At 50.4% G+C, this 19,846-nt stretch overlaps 1 protein-coding gene across 3 annotated transcripts in view; it reads left to right on the forward strand.

The window, feature by feature from the left end:
- DYRK1A (dual specificity tyrosine phosphorylation regulated kinase 1A) overlaps window positions 1-18,497 on the forward strand; it is a 120,231-nt gene extending 101,734 nt beyond the window's left edge. For all 3 annotated transcript variants that reach the window (XM_055125796.1, XM_055125797.1, XM_055125798.1), the window contains 6 exons: window positions 753-1,039; window positions 2,953-3,099; window positions 4,601-4,741; window positions 12,149-12,455; window positions 12,546-12,670; window positions 15,258-18,497. In XM_055125796.1, the coding sequence (XP_054981771.1) occupies window positions 753-1,039; window positions 2,953-3,099; window positions 4,601-4,741; window positions 12,149-12,455; window positions 12,546-12,670; window positions 15,258-15,878 (1,628 nt within the window). In that variant the 3' untranslated portion in view covers window positions 15,879-18,497. The remainder of the gene's footprint in view (window positions 1-752; window positions 1,040-2,952; window positions 3,100-4,600; window positions 4,742-12,148; window positions 12,456-12,545; window positions 12,671-15,257) is intronic.
- The last annotated feature ends 1,349 nt before the right edge of the window (window positions 18,498-19,846 follow it).

Raw genomic sequence — 19,846 nt, forward strand, 5'->3', positions numbered from 1 at the left:
CACCCACTGTCAGGGCACCGTGGTCACGCCAGTTGGGTTATAGGGACTCAGTGGGTGTGTGAGGCTTCCGCAGCGAGGAGTGACACTGCGGTTTGTTAGCGCCTCTGATGTGAAGTCACTGTTAATACCTAAAGTGCAGCCTTTGGGGCGGGTAGGGTCAGGCCTGATTCTAGAGGGTCAGCTGTGCTAGCAAGTAATAAATCTCCTCCTGCTTCCCCACATGGGCCGCTACTTAAATCGTCTTTGGCTGGACTTTGGTTTGAAGTTTTCCCAAACCTCCAGGTCTTAAAGGAGATTCCCCGCCCAGTCAGTTTGATGAGTGTGATCAGGAACCTGGGTCAGGAACTCTTACGCGGTTGCCAGACACTTGCTCTGTTGCCCAGACAGAGAGAAATATCTGCCTTGTTGTGGAAAATCAGTAAAACCCAAGACTCAGCAAAGTAGATTGTGCATCTCCCTCATGAGCGTGTGTGTGTTCTCAGCGTTCTTTGCCGGTTTGCTACTCGTACTTTCCCTTTGTACATGCTATTGGTTATTGACAGACATTCCACCTGCTTCCTTCTGTAGTCAAGCAGTTTAATAATATTCTTAGCTAATGTAAAACTCTTATTGCAGAATGCTGATCTCCAATTTTTAACTTGATTTTTTTTTTTTTCCTCTGCATGTGACATGGTCATGTTACAGATTGAGTGCATGAATGCCTTACTCTCTGGGTATATGTAATTTAAAATGAACCCTTTTTTCTCTTCCAGTGCATTTGAAACGCCACTTTATGTTTCGAAACCATCTCTGTTTAGTGTTTGAAATGCTGTCATACAACCTCTATGACTTGCTGAGGAACACGAATTTCCGAGGCGTCTCTTTGAACCTAACGAGGAAATTTGCACAGCAGATGTGCACTGCACTGCTTTTCCTCGCGACTCCAGAGCTTAGTATCATTCACTGTGACCTCAAACCTGAGAATATCCTCCTCTGCAACCCCAAACGCAGTGCAATCAAGATCGTTGACTTCGGCAGTTCCTGTCAGCTGGGGCAGAGGGTAAGTAGAGTCAGGACTTTCTTTTTTGGGTCTCGGGGCCTCTCCTGGATGGGATGAAACGAGGCCCCTGGGAGGCCAGGGCCCAGCTTCTGCACACTGTCTCTCTGGCCCATGGCTCAGGGGTTTGGACTCTTGGTTCACCCTGGGCCTCACACATGCAGGGCAAGTGCTCTCCCCGACTCACCTCTCTGACATGGAGTTTTTTTTTTTTTTTTTTTTTTTTCTTTTTGGGTCACACCTGGCGATGCACAGGGGTTACTCCTGGCTCTGCACTCAGGAACCACCCCTGGCCGTGCTCAGGGGACCATATGGGATGCTGGGATTTGAACCCGGGTCGGCCACGTGCAAGGCAAACGCCCTACCCGCTGTGCTATCTCTCCAGCCCCTCTGACATGGAGTTTTGAAGGAAGGTAGACTCAGGCGAAACGGTGCAGGGAGAGGACTGGTCTGTCCCTATTGCATATCATTCAGCGGCATTACGGAGTGGCTGCTCAGTGTCACACCGGGACCACCGAGTGTTGATTCCTACTTTGGGGAAAATGCCTTTTTGAATGTAAAGGATAATACTTGGAATGAGAAGATAGTAGGTTTTCAGAGTGGATTTAAATAGGACATATGACTGTTACAAGACAGAAAAGGAGGTGAGTGAATTAAATATTGTTTGATCTGTAGTTACCAAGGAGTAGGGTTGTTTTGTTCTTTATCTTTGAAACCGGAATATTGAAGCTTTACTGTCAACGGATGGAGATCAATTTTTCTCCAAAGCCGATGGCTGAAAAATAAAATTTTGGCATGGCATGTGGCAGTAATGGAGAAATTATATAGTTGGCAAATGGGTTTTGATAAATAGACTTAAACTGCTTTTCTCTGTAGAAATTCTGACACATGTTTAAGCTGCTTCCAGCAGCCCAGACCTTTCTGCAGCGATAGATTTAGGGTTAGTGGGCCTCGGGAAGCAGAGTTTTCCTGTTGTTCATTTGGTCACTGTGAAAGCTATTGTAAAGCATCTTGCATACCACATAGAAGTAATAGGTGGTACCTTTCTGGAAAGGAAGTAAAATTGCCAACCGCTCCTCGTCCCAGACTGGACAGTGAGGCGATAAGCATTTTGCATAAGCCTGAACATGCCACAGCCTCAGTAGTAGGGAGTCTTGTAGGGGCTCATCATGCATTTGGCTCAAAAAACAATACATCTTGGAAATGTGGCAAGTCTTCACAGTCGCTCACCCTCTTCCCAGGTGGGACTGAAGCCACTTTGGGAGAAAGTGATGGGAGTTGTTGGCAGGAGCCGGGAGCAGGTCTGGGTGGGAAGAGCTTGTGTGTCACCTGGCTCAAGGGGAAATGGGCCTGCCAGGATGTAGTCACGTGGCACTCGGCCCCTCGGACTCATCCTCAGGGTCCCGTGCTGAAAGCTCATTTCAGGATGAGATGTCTTCGAATGGGGTAGTGGAAAGAGGGCAGAGAAATGACCGCTTCCGCTGGAATTGCATGTGGGATCATTTGCAGAATTAACCTGAGAACTGGAGCAGTGCAGATGCCGGAAGCTTCGGGGGGGTCGTGTGAGGGCACTGTACGAAAGACGAGCAAGAACATGTTCTGTGTCACTTTAGATATTTCGGAAGGAAAGAAGAATCGAGAAATTAGTCTCAGTATTTTCTTCTGATGAGGAATAGTTATTTTAAAGATGTATCTTGATTACCGGTGTTGGTCTAAATGGAAGCATCTGCATTTTATAAGTATTTCGTATTTCACAACAGATTAAACATTCCCTTGAAATCTTTTGTAGCTTAAACAATATTCATAGACTAATGTCCAACTTCGTAAATGGAATCCTAACTTAATAACCAGCCTGTCCTGTTAGACCACAGCTACGCAGCATTTTGGAATTCATACTGCTTCGACATATCTTTCAGATATACCAGTATATTCAGAGTCGCTTTTACCGGTCTCCAGAGGTGCTCCTGGGAATGCCTTATGACCTTGCGATTGACATGTGGTCCCTGGGGTGTATCCTGGTGGAGATGCACACTGGGGAACCCCTCTTCAGCGGGGCCAACGAGGTACGTGAAGCTCTTTGCCTGTGATCTTCTGTTCCGAAAGGCATTTTGAGGAAGTGAAATCTATTTACCAACCTAATCATTCAAATGCTGAGTTGAGTTGCTTTTCTAACTGACATTGTTTTATTGAGTCATATGAAAGTGAATTTGAATTTGCAGTTATGAAACAGTGAAGTTTCTTAGATTTGGTCAGAGAATGTGAAATATTTTTGGTACCCGATTTTAGGGTTTTTTTTGTTTTGTTTTGTTTTCCTTTTTGGGTCACACCCGGCAATGCACAGGGGTCACTCCTGGCTCTGCACTCAGGAATTACCCTGGCGGTGCTCAGGGGACCACATGGGATGCTGGGAATCGAACCCGGGTTGTCCGCATGCAAGGCAAATGCCCTACCTGCTGTGCCATCGCTCCAGCCCCCCGATTTTAGGGATTTTAGATAGAGCAACAGGAAAAGGTCACCCGGGTACAGGAGACAGCCTGCATGTTGTGGAATGGAAGCTTTGATTTAGGCTGATGGGTGGGTGTTTGAGATCATTCAGAGCCAATATGGTTTGTAGGATTTTAGAGTTATAGACTCTAGTCCACAGGTGTCCAGCCTGTATCCATAGGTAAGTTTTTGATAGGGTTTTTTTTTGGGGGGGGAGGGTGTAGTTAGTGCTCGGGAGTTATTCCTGGCTCTGTGCTCAGGGATCACTCCTGACAGGTAACTACATGGGGTTCCATGGATTGAACCTGGGTCAGCTGTGTGCAAGGCAGGCCTTGCCAGCTGTACTACGGCTCCAGCCCTTCCTCCAGGAGAGTTTTGAAGGTCAGAGACTGTCCTGGAGGGAGATGTCATTCTCCTGCTGTTGGAGGAACTTCTTTTGTTGCAGAACTGCTACTTCTTTGTGGGGCTTTGTGGTTCAGGGTTCGCAGATTGTATCAGTTCATTCACTTAGAATTGATGTAGCAAGAAAAGTTCATGCCGTGGTCTCAGAAACTGCCCCTTTCCATTCTTTTAATTCATTGTTGCCAGTTACTGAACGCTTTTTGTTAGTGATTGTCATAGGGCTGTGCGCACTTGCTTTATTTACATAATGTTAGACTGTAATTTAGACTTTGGGGGGGCAGTTTTTGTCTGTTCACTGCTCTTCTACTGGACACAGTATATTGAATGTGGTAGACACCCCATATTGAAGTGAGTGAACCTGTACTTTGATTAAGCTGGCTTTTTTATTGGCGGTTCTTTTAAAAACGAGCCACAAACATGAACTGTGAGACTTCCACCCTTCCTCACTGTTCTTTGGTGTCCACGGGCTCTGGCCACCACCCAGTGGCGCGGATGGGCTGCCCTGTCCCCCGGGTGGGGCTCATCTCCTGTGCTCAGCATCGTCCGAGGGCCTGGATGAGGCCCTGGCCCCCAGGACACGCTCATTTAGGTATCGATGCGAGGATGGGTGAGTGAATGCACAGAGGCAGGGTGGGGTACCCGGTAGATGTCACAGGTTTGTTCTTGTTTTTAATACAGGTAGATCAAATGAATAAAATAGTGGAAGTTCTGGGTATCCCGCCTGCTCATATTCTCGACCAAGCACCAAAAGCAAGAAAGTTCTTTGAGAAGTTGCCAGATGGCTCTTGGAACTTAAAGAAGACCAAAGATGGAAAACGGGTAAAATTGGGATACTTGTCGGTTGGTTCGTAGTTTGTTTTTTTCTTTTCTTTTTTTTTTTTGAGTCTCTATTGCTTTCACTGAAATTGTCTTTTTATTCTTTAACAGTTCCTATCTGATAACAGGTATATTATTTAGTTCCAAGAATGGATCTAATTTAATCTGCGTTACCTCTATGAAGTAGTGTCAGTTTAATTGCCAGACTTCTCTCGAAGGCTTTGTTTGGAAAAGCAGCTTTTTACACAAATGCCCCACACTTCATTTCAGTGGTTTGGTTTGATAGTGAAGTCAGTTATCAGTACTGCAGCTGGGAACAGTACAAGTTGTAATTGCAGTGATTTCTTCCCTTTTAAAAAAAAGTCCATTACTATACATGAGACAAAAGAATTTTTTTGTTTGTTTTGGGTCATGGCTAGCGGTGCTCAGGGCTGGCTTTTGGCTCTGTGCTCAGGGATCACTCCTGTTGGGGCCCAGGGAACATCCATGGTTCCAGGGTTAAACCAAGTGCTCTACCCACCGTACTATTGCTTTGGCCTAAGAAAAGTAGTTGTGACCTAAATGATTTGTGATAAGAATAAGAAATTTGTTGCCTGGTCCTTGACTCCCAGCTCAGTGGCCTGGGTCTCGGGAACTCCACATCCTCAGAATCCTCCAAAGGGAGGCGTTTTCCAAGTCAAGCTTGTTCTTATAGCGGTTTCTTTGTATAGTGTCTCTTTAAGTGTTGTTGTGGGGGGGGAGGGGTTAACTGTCGGTTTAAGAAATTGATGGCAGTTTTGCATTTTGATGTATGTTTTTGTTTTGTGTATTTGAAAATAATTACCACTGTAGTCCAGTGTGGGGTAGAACGGCATGCTGGCTCAGTCCATGATCGGGTCTGATCTTCTCACCTGCGTGCAGGGCCTCCCGCGGGTGGTTCTGGTGGGGGGTGGGGCTGGTGCTGCTGTGGTCCTCGTGATGCTGCCATCAGGTGTCCTTTCTGGTGAACTGACATGAGCGGTTTGCTGTCACTCACCGTCACATGGCTCTGGACGCTGAACTTTGTCCTCTGATAGCTAAAAATAGATGCGTGATGGTGCACTTCACAGCCGACGTGTCTGCTCTCTCCTCGAAGATCAGGTGGTGCGGTAGCCAGCAGCTCTTTTCAGCACGTGCCTGTGAAGCCCGGTGGGAAACCCCGAGCAGAAACGCCTCTGTCCCGGAGCCCTTTCGCCTTTGTGCCCGTGGCTTCTCTGCCACGGCCCTCTGCCCGGGAGCCAGACACAGCTGCCACCCGTAACGTCTCGGCGTTTGTGACTTTGCTCTGGGCAGCTCAGACCACTGTGTTCTCCACGCTGAGTTTTGTTTGTTTCTGCCTCCCCTCCTAGTTTTGTAAATATGTTATTTTTCTGGTCCCGTTTTTCCAATCTCTGCTGTTTACGGTTAAACCACTCCCAGCTGGAGTCTGTCATTTCTCCCAAATTGGGCTATAGGGCCTGAGCAATATAGTAAGAGGGTAGGGCGTTTGCCTTGCACGCAGTGGACCCGGGTTCAATCCCCGGCATCCCATATGGTCCCCCGAGCACCGCCAGAAGTAATTCCTGAGCGCAGAGCCAGGAATAACCCCTGTGCATCTCTGGGTGTGGCCCAAAGAGCAAAAATAAATAAATAGATTGGGCTATAATTATTCTTTTATTATTTTTGTGTGTGGGTATTTTAAAAAAGTCTTTTCCCCTCTGAAAGTTGGTGGCATCTCTAGCTGGAGCGAGCACAGCGGGGAGTGTATTTGCCTTGCACGCTGACTATTGGGTTTGATTCCCAGCATCCCATATGGTCCCCCGAGCACCGCCAGGAGTAAAAGTTGGTGGCATCTCAACCTGTTTTTATATTCAGTGATACGTATCTCCTTCACCTGCTCCGTGTGTGGACCTCAGCCTTCGATCCTACACCGTAACCACATTCTAAGACTCGAGAGAGCCACTCTGGGGAAGTCCTTCCCGTAAATCTTTCCTGTCACGCCATCACCTGCCTTCTGTCACCCTGTTAGTTTCCCCAGTCTGTGCTTGAATCCATGTACTGGAAACCTGATACAGTTGCTAGTAGGTTTAGTTTTGCTTAACCAGCAGGTTCGTCTTTCATGAGTTTATATTTTTACTGATGGGCCCTTTCCCCGCATCCCATGAGCTTTATTTCTGGTAGCGACTCTGCCTGGCTGCAGCTCTCCCTGCAGTGCTCACTGTCTTCTGTGGCCCGGGCCGGGCAGGCCTCGCGCACTGCTGCTCTGCTTCCTGCCTCCCAGGGTGCTCTCCTCCGCTCTGAGGCTTCCTGCGGGCCACGGGCCTGGGCTCTTGCTTCCTTCCCTGTCCTGACAGGCCTCCGTGCGTTGGTGGGAATTGTGAGACAGGCGTGCCTGCATTTCTCCAGGCAGAGGCTGGGTGGAGGGTGCGGTTTCCCCTTGATAGGCTCCCTCGGGTCCTAGGAATGATGTTTGTGATTTGTGTCTGAGCACTGGCATCCCATTGCTCAACGATTTGCTCGAGTGGGCACTAGTAACGTCTCTATTTTGAGACTCGTTACTGTTTTTGGCATATCGGATACACCACGGGGAGCTTGCCAGCCTCTGCCATGTGGACTGGATACTCTCGGTAGCTTGCCGGTCTCTCCGAGAGGGATGGAGACGTCGAACCCAGGTCAGCTGCCTGCAAGGCAAATGCCCTACCCACTGTACTATCGCTCCAGCCCTCGTGTTTCAGAGGATTTTGAAATCCTGGGTGGGGTTTGGGTGCTTTTCTTGTCTCTGTAGAGATGATTATGAGAATATTTAACCCAGCTTATGATATATCACACATAACCTTTATGTGCTGCACACACACACGTTTCAGTTTTCTAATCTGTTGGTGTAAGTTTTCTTTTGTTGTCATTAGACGAACAATTGCCTAAAACTTATAACATCTTCATTAGGCTTTGATGCCAGGATTATGCTGGGTTTATAAAATATCCTTGGGTTTTCTGAAATAGTTCCAATAAGAAGCAGTATATGCATACCTAGCAATACTCAGGGTTAGTCCTGGCTCTGTGCTCAGGAATTTCTGGTGGTGCTGTGGGGACCATATGGGATGTTGGGGATCAAATCCAGGTTGACTTGTGTGCAAGGCAAACACCCTACCCACTGTACTCTCTCTCCGGCCCCTATATGAGAAGCAGTATTTAGTAAATGTTTGATTGAGTTCACTGATGAAACTGTCCGGCCCTAGAGTGTTGTTTATTAGAAGTGACTTACTGTAAATCATTTACAAGCAAATATGTGATTGTTCTTTTTGAGTTGAGTTTTGCTCAAAAACTATGAATTTCAAGAAACATATTCTCACCTATTAAGTTAATTGACATGAAATTATCCACATTTTTTAATTATGGTATTACTTTTTTGGCAGAGCTGTAATGATAGTCTTGTTTTTTCCTGATTTCAATCATTTGTCTTAGCTCATTTTTTTAAATGTCCTCTCCGTATTTCTTACGTTTATCATGCTTATAAATCTTTATAGACATACAGATTTGGGGTCTTTGGATGTTTTTTCCTTCTACATTGTTGACTTTTTGTGACTTGTTATTTTCTTCAGTCTGCATGTGCTTTTCCTAACTCCTAGAGGTAGAGAATTTAAAGCTTTCTTAGTAGATTTCAGTGCAGTTTTTGTGGCATCCTGCAACTTTTAATACACATTGTGTTCTTTTTGGAATCTCCTTTATTTCCCTTGTGATTCTGTATTAGCTCGTCACTGTTTAGAATGCTGATTGTTGGGGCCAGAGAGATAATCCAGTGGGTCGGGCACATGGCTGGCCCCAGTATCCCACATGGGCCCCTGAACACCATCAGGAGTGATTGTGAGCTCAAGCCAGGAGCCAGCCCTGAACATTGCCAGTTGTGGCCCAGAAGAAACAAAAGCCTGAATGATTTGAAATACTTAAGGATTTTCTGATTGTTCTTTATATCTAATTAATGTTGTCAGGAAATAGATTTTACTCTTAAAAATTGTAACTTTTTATAATTGATCAGGTTGTCTGTCTTGATGAATTTTCCACAAGCACTTGAAAAGAATGTTTATTTAGCGTTTCAGTCTCCAGAAGTCAGTACGGGTAGGTCTGGTTGTCAGTTGGTGCGACACTGCTCTTCCTGTGTTCTGTGTGTGTTTGTTCCTCGGCTGATAGCAGTGTCATCAGCTGGACTCGGACTTGTCTGACTTTCCTTGTTGGCAGGGTGGGGCTTGCTCAGGTTCACTCCTGGCCCTGGGCTCGGTGCCAGCCTGCTCGGATGACCATGGCTGGGGTGGGCCGCGTGGCCTTGGACGGTCTCTCTGCCGAGCACTGGCTTTCTGGGCCCTCTCACCCATTGGAGCCCATTGGTGCCATCATGACTTCATCATACATTGACTTTTATCATGTCACCTTTTATATCGGAGGATTTTTGTCTTTAAGTCTGCTTTTCTTTTTCTTTCGTTCTTATTTTTCTTATTTTTTTTCTTTTTTGTTTTTGTTTTGGTTTTGGTTTTAGTTTTTGGGTCACATCTAGTGATGCTTAGGAATCACTCTTGGCAGTGCTCAGGAGCCCATAGTGTTGCCGGGGATCGAATCTGGGTGAGCCACATGCAAGGCAAGTCCACCCACTGTCTTATTGCTCTGGCCCCTCAGTCTGCTTTTCCTGATATTCCCAGAGCCAGAAGCACTTGTTTGTTCTTGCATTTTTTTCCTATTATTTTACTTAAAACTAGTTTCTACTGAAGTATGACCTTTGTATACAGCTGACAGTGGAATCACATGCTTTAGAGCTTTTCTTTTCGGGAATGGGGGGTCACATCTGGTGGTGCTGGCGATCAGACCCAGACCTGCCACGTGCAAGACAAGGGGCCCTACCCATTGTACTGTCTCTTTGGCCCCTGGAAATACACTTTTTTTTCCCCCATTTTGGGTCATGCCTAGCGGTGCTCAGCGGTTACTCCTGGCTCTGCACTCAGGAATCACTCCTGACTGTGCTTGAAGGACCATATGGGATATCAGGATCGAACCCGGGTTGGCTGCGTGCAAGGCCAGTGCCCTCCCCACGGTACTGTCGCTCCAGCCTGGAAACACACATCCATTCCCAGAGTCTCTTCCATTGTAAGCGTTTCATCACTCAGGGCTTCAGACTTGCGTCTCCTTCGTCTGACTGCTTCTTTCTCCTTCTGCCTTCTTCGGGGCCGAGTACTTGTTGCTCTATTCCAGGCCTCTAGTCACATTTTGGTTGCTGTCCTCTGGTTCTCTGTGTCCTCCTCTAACAGACACCTGTGATTCGCCCGTGGACTATCACCTGCGGCCGTGCTGCCCCTCAGCGGGCGGGCTGTGTCTGAGCCCCTCCGCTGCCTGCGCCCCTCTCCTCGGGCTGTGGGGCACGCCCAGCGGGGCTCTGGGTGTTCCTGCCTCTGGGCGAGGCCTTGGGGCCCGTATGCCAGGGGGCCGGTGGGGTGACTAGTGGGTCAGCCCAGTAACTCTCCCTCCCACCCCTGAGTGCTTTTTAAAGTACCTGGAGATGAAGGTGATGACCAAGAGCTTTTCAGTCTGCACGTACACCCCCTTTCCGCCCTGGCTGCGCCCTGAGCCTCTAACACACCTGGTTCAGAAGTCGTTTGCTGTGGAGAAGCACCTTTCCGAGGATGTGCAGGATTCCGCCTGGACCACCCAGTGGGGGGGCGGGGCTGCTGCCAGGGTTGACAGTTGTGCACAGGGAAGCGATTTGCCCGGACTTTGCTTCCTGTACGTGACGGTTCTCCCTGTTCTTTCTGACTCGAGTCAGGTTTGTTTTCAGGGTCTTTTTCAGCAGCTTGACAGGCAGGTCCCAGGCTGTAGTTTTGCCTGTGTTGATTGTCCTTGAATTTGTGAAGTTCCTTGGATCTGCGGGTCCATCTCTCCCATCGTTTCTTCAAGCACTTGGACGTCATCTCCTCAGACATGGCCCCACTGCCGTCCTTCCCCGCATCCTTGGTTGCCGCGTCTGCGTCAGCGTCTCACTGAGTCACCTCTGCACCTCTGTCTGGACCTTCTCTTAGCCGGTTGTTCTTCTGCCGCCGACTTCAGTCTGCTCTTACCCTCAGTGGAGGCCCCTTTCTTTCATTTTCATTTTTTTTTTAATCTTAATCATTGTGAGATACAGTTACAGACTTACAAACTTTCACCATTACGTTCAGTCATACAATGGTCGAGTACCCATCCCTCCACCGGCGCCCATTCTCTGCCCGCAGTGTTCCCAGTGTCCCTCCCGCCACCCCCACCCCCTCCCACCCCTGCCTCTGTGGCAGGCACCTTCCCTCTTACTCTCTGTGTCCTTTTGGGTGTCATGGTTTGCAATACAGGTACTAAGCGGCCACCATGTTTGGTCCACAGTCTACTTTCAGCACGCATCTACTATCCCGAGTGAGCCCTCCAACCGTCATGACTTAGTGGTCTCTTCTCCTTCCCAGCTGCCTTTTCTCCCCCACACATGAGATTGGCTTCCAAGCTGTGGGGCAATCCTCCTGGCCCTTATCTCTACTGTCCGTAGGTGTCAGTCTCCTATTATGTTACTTTATAATTCCACAAATGGGTGCAGTCCTTCTGTGTCTGTCCCTCTCTTTCTGACTCATTTCGCTTAGCATGATACTCTCCATGTTGATCCACTTATGTGCAAATTTCATGATTTCGTTTTTTTTTCTAACAGCTGCATAGTACTCCATTGTGTAAATATACCCGTTTCTTTAGCCAGTCCTCTGTTCTCGGGCACTCGGGTTGTTTCCAGATTCTGGCTATTGTGAACAGTGCTGCAACAAAAGAGGCCCCTTTCTAACACTGGATTATTTAGTTTTACATTTTCACGTTTGTTCCATTTTTTAAAGTAGTTAATTCCAGCATTGGAGTCATTTATTTATGTTGTTCCTCGTCCGTGCACCTGTAACTTTTAAGTTGATGCCAGACCTTGTTGTCAGAGCAGCTGGGATGAGTGAAGTCTTACTTCCCCTCAGGCCTCTCTGGCCTTGAGCTGAATCCAGACTGTATTGGGTTTCGGTTCTTGTCTTTGCCTTGTCATCAGCTTAGAAGTGTGTCGGTGAAAGTGCTCCTGCCCCCTGCTGCCCACCTGACTCCCTCCTGGCCACTGTGCCTCGGGGTCCCCAGCCCCCGGTGAGCCCCTGGGAGTGCGGCAGCTTCCTGGGTTCCGTGGCAGCTCGAACCAAAACTGGCAAGACTATTCTGCCTGTTATGAGCCGGTCCTAGGAGACTTCAAGTCTGTCTGTTGGAGAGTGAACCGTTACCGGGCGCACAGGGTAGAGTGACTTGTTACGAGGAGTGTCTTCTGAGCGGCCCAGCCCTCCCCGCCGTGGCGGCTCCCTGGGGCGTCCTGCTCACGGGTGCCTTCTCTCTCTCCCGCTGCAGGAGTATAAACCACCGGGAACCCGCAAGCTCCATAACATCCTGGGCGTGGAGACGGGCGGCCCCGGCGGGCGCCGTGCCGGGGAGTCGGGACACACGGTGGCCGACTACTTGAAGTTCAAGGACCTCATCCTCAGGATGCTGGACTACGACCCCAAGACGCGGATCCAGCCCTACTATGCGCTGCAGCACAGCTTCTTCAAGAAGACGGCCGACGAGGGCACCAACACGAGCAACAGCGTGTCTACCAGCCCCGCCATGGAGCAGTCCCAGTCCTCGGGGACCACGTCCAGCACATCTTCCAGCTCAGGTGCCCGAGCAGGCCGGGGGGGTGCCGGGGTGACGTGGGGAAGAGCCCGGGGTCGGGGCGGGGTGCTCATGCCGCGCTGTGCTCCTGCAGGCGGATCGTCAGGGACGAGCAACAGCGGCCGCGCCCGGTCGGACCCCACGCACCAGCACCGGCACAGCGGCGGGCACTTCACGGCCGCCGTGCAGGCCATGGACTGCGAGACGCACAGCCCCCAGGTGAGCGCCTCGGCCGGGTGGCCCCGCCTCTTCCTGGTCTGCCTTCCTGCCTGTCAGAGACAACCCGAGGGCTACTTTCCCTGTTTTCCAGTTGGGCGAAGCAGACGGGCCGCTGGGCCCAGCCTTGCCCAGTGCCCATCCCCGTCCCCGTCCTGCTTCTCTGCTGTGCCCGGGGGCCCCCTGCCCCCAGCCTTGTTCTCAGACTGCGGACAGTCGAGTCTCCTGCTCTTGCCGCCTTCTCTCCTGTGCTCGCCACGCCCGTGCTGGAGCCCTTCCGCCTCCTGCCAGCTCCTCACCTGCACCCTGTGCTGCCCTCCCGGCCAGCTTCTCGCCACGCCCATTCCTAGACCGGGGCTCTGAGCACACCCTCGACTCAGTGGCCGTCTGTCCCCCGCAGCCCTTCTCCCTCGCCCACCATGGGGAACCCCAGACTCTGAGACTTCCCTGTGGGGCTGTCTTGGGGGTCCCTCCTCCTCCTGCTCCTCTTCCTCCCCCATCCTGTTTACTGGGTTGGTTTTCCTTCGCTTTTTTTAAAACCTGAAGCGTGTTCTCATTCACGCTGTCATGGGCTTTGTTCAGTCCGGGCCACCTTTCCCCGACACCTCACGGCTTGGGTCTTAAGTCTTCCGTGTCCTTAGCTCCCAGAGGCTGTCCCGAAGTTTCTGTTACGGTCTTAAAAAGCTTGATGGTGATGTCGGACGCTCGTGGGCAGTTCTGTGTGCCGCCAGACGCGCCCCTGCCCCCCAATCTCGCTCTCCGCCCTCCCCCAGCTCGCAGCTCCTCTCACCCTCGGCCATTTTTTATTGTCTTCATTTTATATCGCACAGCCAGAGGTCATTCTGGTTCTGTCCCTCTCTGGGCTGATGTCCCTTGGCCTGACCCCTCCAGAGTCTTCCTCGCAGAGGCAGAGTGCAGGACTTCGTCTTGCCTGACCGCCCAGGAGTTGTTCATTGTGGAGATGGATCCACACCTCTGATCGTGGACTCTTGGGTGGTTTCCAGATTTTGGTTATTACCAGTAGTGCTGCAGTGAACGTGAGAGTCCAGAGGCCTTTTCTGAATGGAGTTTCTGGGCCCCTGGGCTAGATGCCCAGAAGTGGAATTTCTGGATCACACGGAATCTAAATTCTTAAGTTTTTTTTTTTTTTTTTTGAGAAGTGTCCTATTGGTTTTCCTAAAAAGGTTAAACCAGTTGACGTTCCCATTGGCAGTGGTGGAGGATGGTTTTCTCCTATGTCCACGCCAGGACTGATTAGTTTTGTTCTTTTCAATTCTCTAAATCTTTATACCTCCCCTTTCCTCCTTCTTTCCTTCTTCCAAATAAATAAGATCGTCCATATACACAAGATAGAACCAAAAATAAGACAAATTGTCTGACCCTTATACTCGTATTTGATGAAAGTTAGTAAAATATTGCCTTTACCCCCTCCCAACCCTTTAAAGATATGAGTAATTGATACATTCACAGTTCAAATATGTAAATATAAAAAGGTTTCATGAAAAGCCTTTATGTCCTCCAGCTTCTGAGTTTTGAGTGTTCCTAGCTTTTTCCCAGTGGGGTGGGGAGATACTTTATGTATTTGAAAACTGCTGAGAGTCTCCAGGTAAGATTTGCATTCCACAGTTTCACGTTTTTGCTTTACAAAAATAAGGGGATTTTTTTTGTATAAAAAAAAAATTCTAGAGTAAGAGGGAATCAGAGCCTTGCCTGTAGGAGGTGCCCTCGTTTTACAAATTTACATATTTTTGTAAAACAGCTACTTGCTTTACATATTTTGTATATTTTAGATATATATTTTGGAGCTCATAGAAGCAACACATAGATGTTTCTTATAGTTGTACAGCACTATTTTCTTTAGATCTTCTAAAATATTCTACAAGTCATTTCAGTAGTCCCTCGTTAATGGTCATCCAACTTATTTCCAGCCTCTCGTACCATTACAGATGGTGCTGTAATAAATACCTGAAACATCTAGTACCCCACCTTGAGCGGTTTGCAAGAGGAAATCTGGGTGTGGAATGGCTGGGCCAGAGAGTTACGTGGTCATCACTCTGATAGATATTGGCCAGTTTAGCTTTCCCGCCAGCGCAGTGGTGGGATCCCCTTAGTTCCTTGTGAAGTGAAAAATTGACAGTTTTATTTTGCTGATTCCTTACTGTGTGAAGTTTTGATTAGCTTTATAGTTTGAGGACTATTGGATTTTTTTGTTTTTAAGAACTTTACGCCAATTTTTTCTCTTGGATGTTTTCCATTTCTTGCACATTGGCTCTCAGGTCCTTGTTGAATACGTATTTCACGAAACCTGCTGGGCATGCGGTGGAGACAGATGGGCTTTGCCCTCCGAGGGGTCACAGCAGGGGCGTGAGTAAAGGGAGTCCCCGAATGGAAGCTCCCAGTGCCTGTACCTGTTGCAGGGACAGTGGAAGGGTCCCGGGGTAGGGAGTGGCCGTCGGGGGCTCATTCCGCCCCTCTCCGGAAAGGCTGGCGCATTGAGTTCTGAGATGGACGCGCCCCTCCCCTCCCAGTTGAGGAGAGCGCTCGTCTCGAGACCGGGACGGTGCTCTGAAATGCAGGTGTGTTCTTGCAGGTGCGTCAGCAGTTTCCTGCCCCCCTCGGCTGGTCGGGCCCTGAAGCGCCTCCACAGGTCACTGTGGAAACTCATCCCGTTCAAGAAACGACCTTCCACGTCGCCCCTCCGCAGAACGCATTGCATCATCACCACGGAAACAGCTCCCACCACCACCACCACCACCACCACCACCACCACCACCACGGACAGCAGGCCTTGGGGAGCCGGACCAGGCCGAGGGTCTACAGCTCTCCCACCAATAGCTCCTCCACCCAGGACTCCATGGAGGTGGGCCACAGCCACCACTCCATGACGTCACTGTCTTCCTCCACCACGTCCTCCTCGACATCTTCCTCCTCCACCGGGAACCAAGGCAATCAGGCCTACCAGAACCGCCCCGTGGCTGCTAACACCTTGGACTTTGGACAGAACGGGGCCATGGACGTGAATTTAACCGTCTACTCCAACCCCCGCCAAGAGACTGGCATAGCTGGACACCCGACGTACCAGTTCTCCGCCAACCCGGGCCCTGCACATTACCTGGCGGAGGGACACCTGGCCATGCGGCAGGGGGCGGACAGGGAGGAGTCCCCCATGACGGGGGTGTGCGTGCAGCAGAGCCCCGTCGCCAGCTCGTGACTACGTTGAAACTGGAGTTTGTTTCTTGTGTGTTTTTATAGAAGTGGTGTTTTTTTTTCCAAAAAACAAAGTGCAAAGCTGCTTGAATCAGAAGGAGATTAACACACTGAACCGCTACAAGAGGGCAGAGCTGACTTTTTATTTTCACTTGAAAGATCGCAAAGGGACAGTGAAGTTTCCGAAGGAGCCATGTCCGAGCCCATCTTCACGGATAGCTCAGAGGTGTCCTCTCCCTGCCGCCCCCATTCTAACCTGCCACATCCCGGTCATGGGGGGTGTTTTTTTGTCTTTCTGTTCCACAAGTTCATGTTCAGATGTTGGTCTTGGTCATTTGCCAACTTTCTTTTTTCTTTTTTTTTTTTTTAAGGCACTGCACATAACTTGCATACAGGGCCCTGGGAGGGTGTTTTCCCCTTTTGGTTCCCCCCCCCTTTTTTTTTTGTTTTGTTTTGGGTGGGGGGTGGGAATTTTGGGTTTTAAAGTCCTCCAAACACACTTGGGCACGGAAATGCAGTACTGTAAGGAAGAGGGCCCTCAGCTCACACAGACATCACCGTCGCTGTCGGAAGGGACGGTGGCGTTGGCGCCGGGAAGGCGCAGGAAGCACGCGGAGTGGCGGGGTCAGGGCTCTCCTGTCTGGAGCCGCGAGGAGCAGAGCAGCAGGTCCACGGAGGCCGCGGAGAGAGTGACGCAGCGTGACCGGTCTGCTCACCGAGGTGCACTGGGAAGCAATCAACGGGTCAGCCGTGGCCAGTCCCGGGGGGTGGGGCGGGGAGGGGGGTCTGAGTGGTGGTCTTTGGGATAACCTTTGGCCTTATGGATTTGGACTCGAAACGAGAAGAGCCTACCATTTCAGATGCAATCACGCTGGACATGCTTTCGCAGACAGTCCTTAATGCTGAAAACACAGAGGATGGGTAATTCAAGAGGCCTTTCTTTTCCAGTAGACTTTTGTGACCCACTCATTGTAAGGTATTGCGAGGTCACTTTGCGTGTGTCATAAAGTTGACTTCCTTCTCGGTTGAAGGTCACAGAAGTAGTGGTTTGCTTTGACGGAAATAGCTACCGCTGTGTCCCTTCCTGCTTTTTACTTTTGCTTTTGCTTTTCTCGGCACGTGGTATCTCCACCATTTCTTCTGCACAAAGATGTCTTCTGTTCATCCTGAACATTTTTTAAAAAATGCAGAATTTTATGTGACTGCTTTTTTGCCTCACAATTATGCTGTGAATTTTACAAAAATTTATTTTCTTTTTTGATAATTTATTGTACCAAAGCTGTTTTTATAGCACATAGATGTCTGTAACCAATAATGTAGCAGTTCTGCACTTTGACACAAGGTGTAACTAGACCATTTTTAAATGTCAGTTGAAAATTATGGCTGTACTATTGCTTAAACAAAACTGGAACTGTTGTTGAATCCATAGCCAATACATTTACAGCAATCTGTGTACTGAGCATAGACCGACACCCAACTCGAGACCACCACATTGGTTACATTATCACCATGTCCAGGCTTCTGAAGGCAGAGGGACCCTGGACCCGGGCGCTTTGGAGCCGGCAGCCGGTCCTTGTGTTCCCCATTAGCCTACTCGTACCCTTGACAGCGCGGCCTCGCCGGCCCCGAGAGGTTGCTGTCTGAGCGGGAGTAAAGCAGTCACCGTGACCGAGGGGACGGGCCGGCGCCTCGCCTTGAGATGCTGCTGCCTTAACGTAACGCAGTCCGGCAGTCACTCCATTTGTGTTCCCCCTTTTCAATTGGCCCATTTTCGGGTGTTGTGTTTTTGAGCGGTTGACTTGGGAGAATGAAGAGAAGTGGTTTTTCCCTGTCCGGAGCGAGAGGAGCCTAGGAAGGAAGCAGTGACCCACCCCTGCCGCGCACCCACCCCGGGCCCACGCCGGGCGCAGCCAGTGTCCTGGGGACAGAAGCAGGTTTCCCTGAGCACGGCGGCGGAAGGAAGGCCGAGGACCACGTGGACGTGAACGCAAGCTTGGAGATGACCCGTTTTTAGGAACCACACCACCTTTTTTTGTTGTTGTTAATCAGGAAATCCATATTTATTTTGTAATTAAATGTCAAGCCTGTGGATGGATTTTTGAACTCGGTGGCCCCAAAAGGTGTGCAGCGGATGGAAGGACGCCGTCCGGAGCGTGGCCGTGAGGGAAGGAGTCAGGAGTCACTGCTGTGTAGGGTGGAGCTGAAGGCCTAGCATGGGGCAGGTCTTTTTTTTTTTTTTCTTTCTTTTTTTTTTTCTTTTTTCTTTTTTCCCTGTGCTGGTTGCCACATCTTAGCAAGCACCAAAAACAAAACAAAACAGCAACAACAAGGATAGCGGTTTCCACACTGCTATCGACATAAAGGAAAGCATAAAATCCAGTGCTTCTGCATACTGTGTTATGTTACAGTCCAGTTTTGTGTGCTTTACTACACGGTTTGGTTACAGGACTTCTGTGCATTGTAAACATAAACAGCATGGAAAAGGTTAAATACCTGTGTGCAGATTGTAAGATCTGGTCCGGACTTGCTGTGTATATTGTAACGTTAAATGAAAAAGAACCCCCTTTGTATTATAGTCATGCGGTCTTATGTATGATAAACAGTTGAATAATTTGTCCTCAGACTCTTTACTATGCTTTTTTAAAAGTGATGTAAGGAAGGTGGAAGCAGCTCGTCCTGTGCAGCCCATCTCCTCCGGGGCGTGGTTGGTGGGTCCGAGCCTGCTGCAGCCCGACGGGTATGCCCAAGGGAGGTCTGGGCCACAGCACTCAGAGGAGACCTTGGCGCTTTCCCAGCGCCCCTGGATTCTTTTGTCACCCCTCAGTGGGAACGTTTCCCGGCCCTCCCTGCTAGGGGGCTTCAGCCCCCCTCCCGCCCAAGGGCCCCTCCTGCGCTTCCTTCTCCTTCCCTCTCCTGCGCCCACGTCTGGCTGTCCTGTCCCAAGCACACCAGGCTCTGGCAGGAGCTGCCCTGGCCTCGGGTTTGGCAGCTCTGCCCCGTGTCTGCCCGCCGGCCCCAGCCCACACCAGGTGGGCACTGACAGCGGGAAGAAGCCTGGCTTTCTGAATGAAGACGGTGCCCCCTGCCTGTCTGCCCAAGGGACCCCGGACGACCCTGGTGTTAGCCGGCCTCCCGGGTGGGCCATGGCCCGCGTGGCCTCTGGGTCAGTGTGAGTGGCATGCTGGCTGCCCAGCCGAGAGGCCTTTGGTCCTTCCTGGTCAGTTTCTCCGACGCACGGTGCTCCCTGCTTGCTGGGCTGGCCTGCAGGGCTGGTTTCCTCCGGCAGGCTTTGGCCGGTGACTTGGAAGTAAGAGCTAAGAAATGCCATTCTGTGGCTCCTTCCCCAGGCCCTCGTATGCGGAGACCGCCAAACTTTCAGGACAAAATCTAGGATTCGGAGAAAGGAGTCTTTCCATCTTAAACTCTGCTCAGAGATTGCCCAGTTCTGTGCAGTCAGGCCAGTTTCCCAAGGGCACGCTTGCTCGAGGAAGTCACTGGAGGCTCTCGTGCCCACCCAGCCGTCCACACTCGAGGAAGGAAAAGCGGGCTTGGTTTGAGGGTCCGAGAGCTGTCCGTGGGTGCGCCACCTTGCACGCTCGGAAATCCTCGTGGGGGCCGGAGCAGACGGGGCGCCGAGGTGGGCCCCGTTTCCCTGTGCCTGCCCCACCGGACACTCCTCTGGGTCCCGAGTGAGACAGGCCTGAAGGGGGCACGTTGTTGCTCCAGGGCTGAGGGGCTTCCCAGCCCCTCTGGGGGCGCGAGGGCCGAGGCAGGGTGGGGGGTGGAGTTGAGCAGAGCCCCACCCCCTCGCCCCGTGGGTGTCTCATTCGCCCTTGCTCACTGCCCAGGGCCACCGTCTGTCCGATGCAGGGGTGCCTGGCGCGGTGCTGGACTCCAGGGCCAGTGCTCCAGAGCCACCAGGGGTGGGGCCGGTGTAGCACTCACCCTGACATGGAGGCACGCACGCCTCGG

This window comes from Sorex araneus, chromosome 2 (assembly GCF_027595985.1).
Source record: "Sorex araneus isolate mSorAra2 chromosome 2, mSorAra2.pri, whole genome shotgun sequence".
Taxonomy (NCBI): domain Eukaryota; kingdom Metazoa; phylum Chordata; class Mammalia; order Eulipotyphla; family Soricidae; genus Sorex; species Sorex araneus.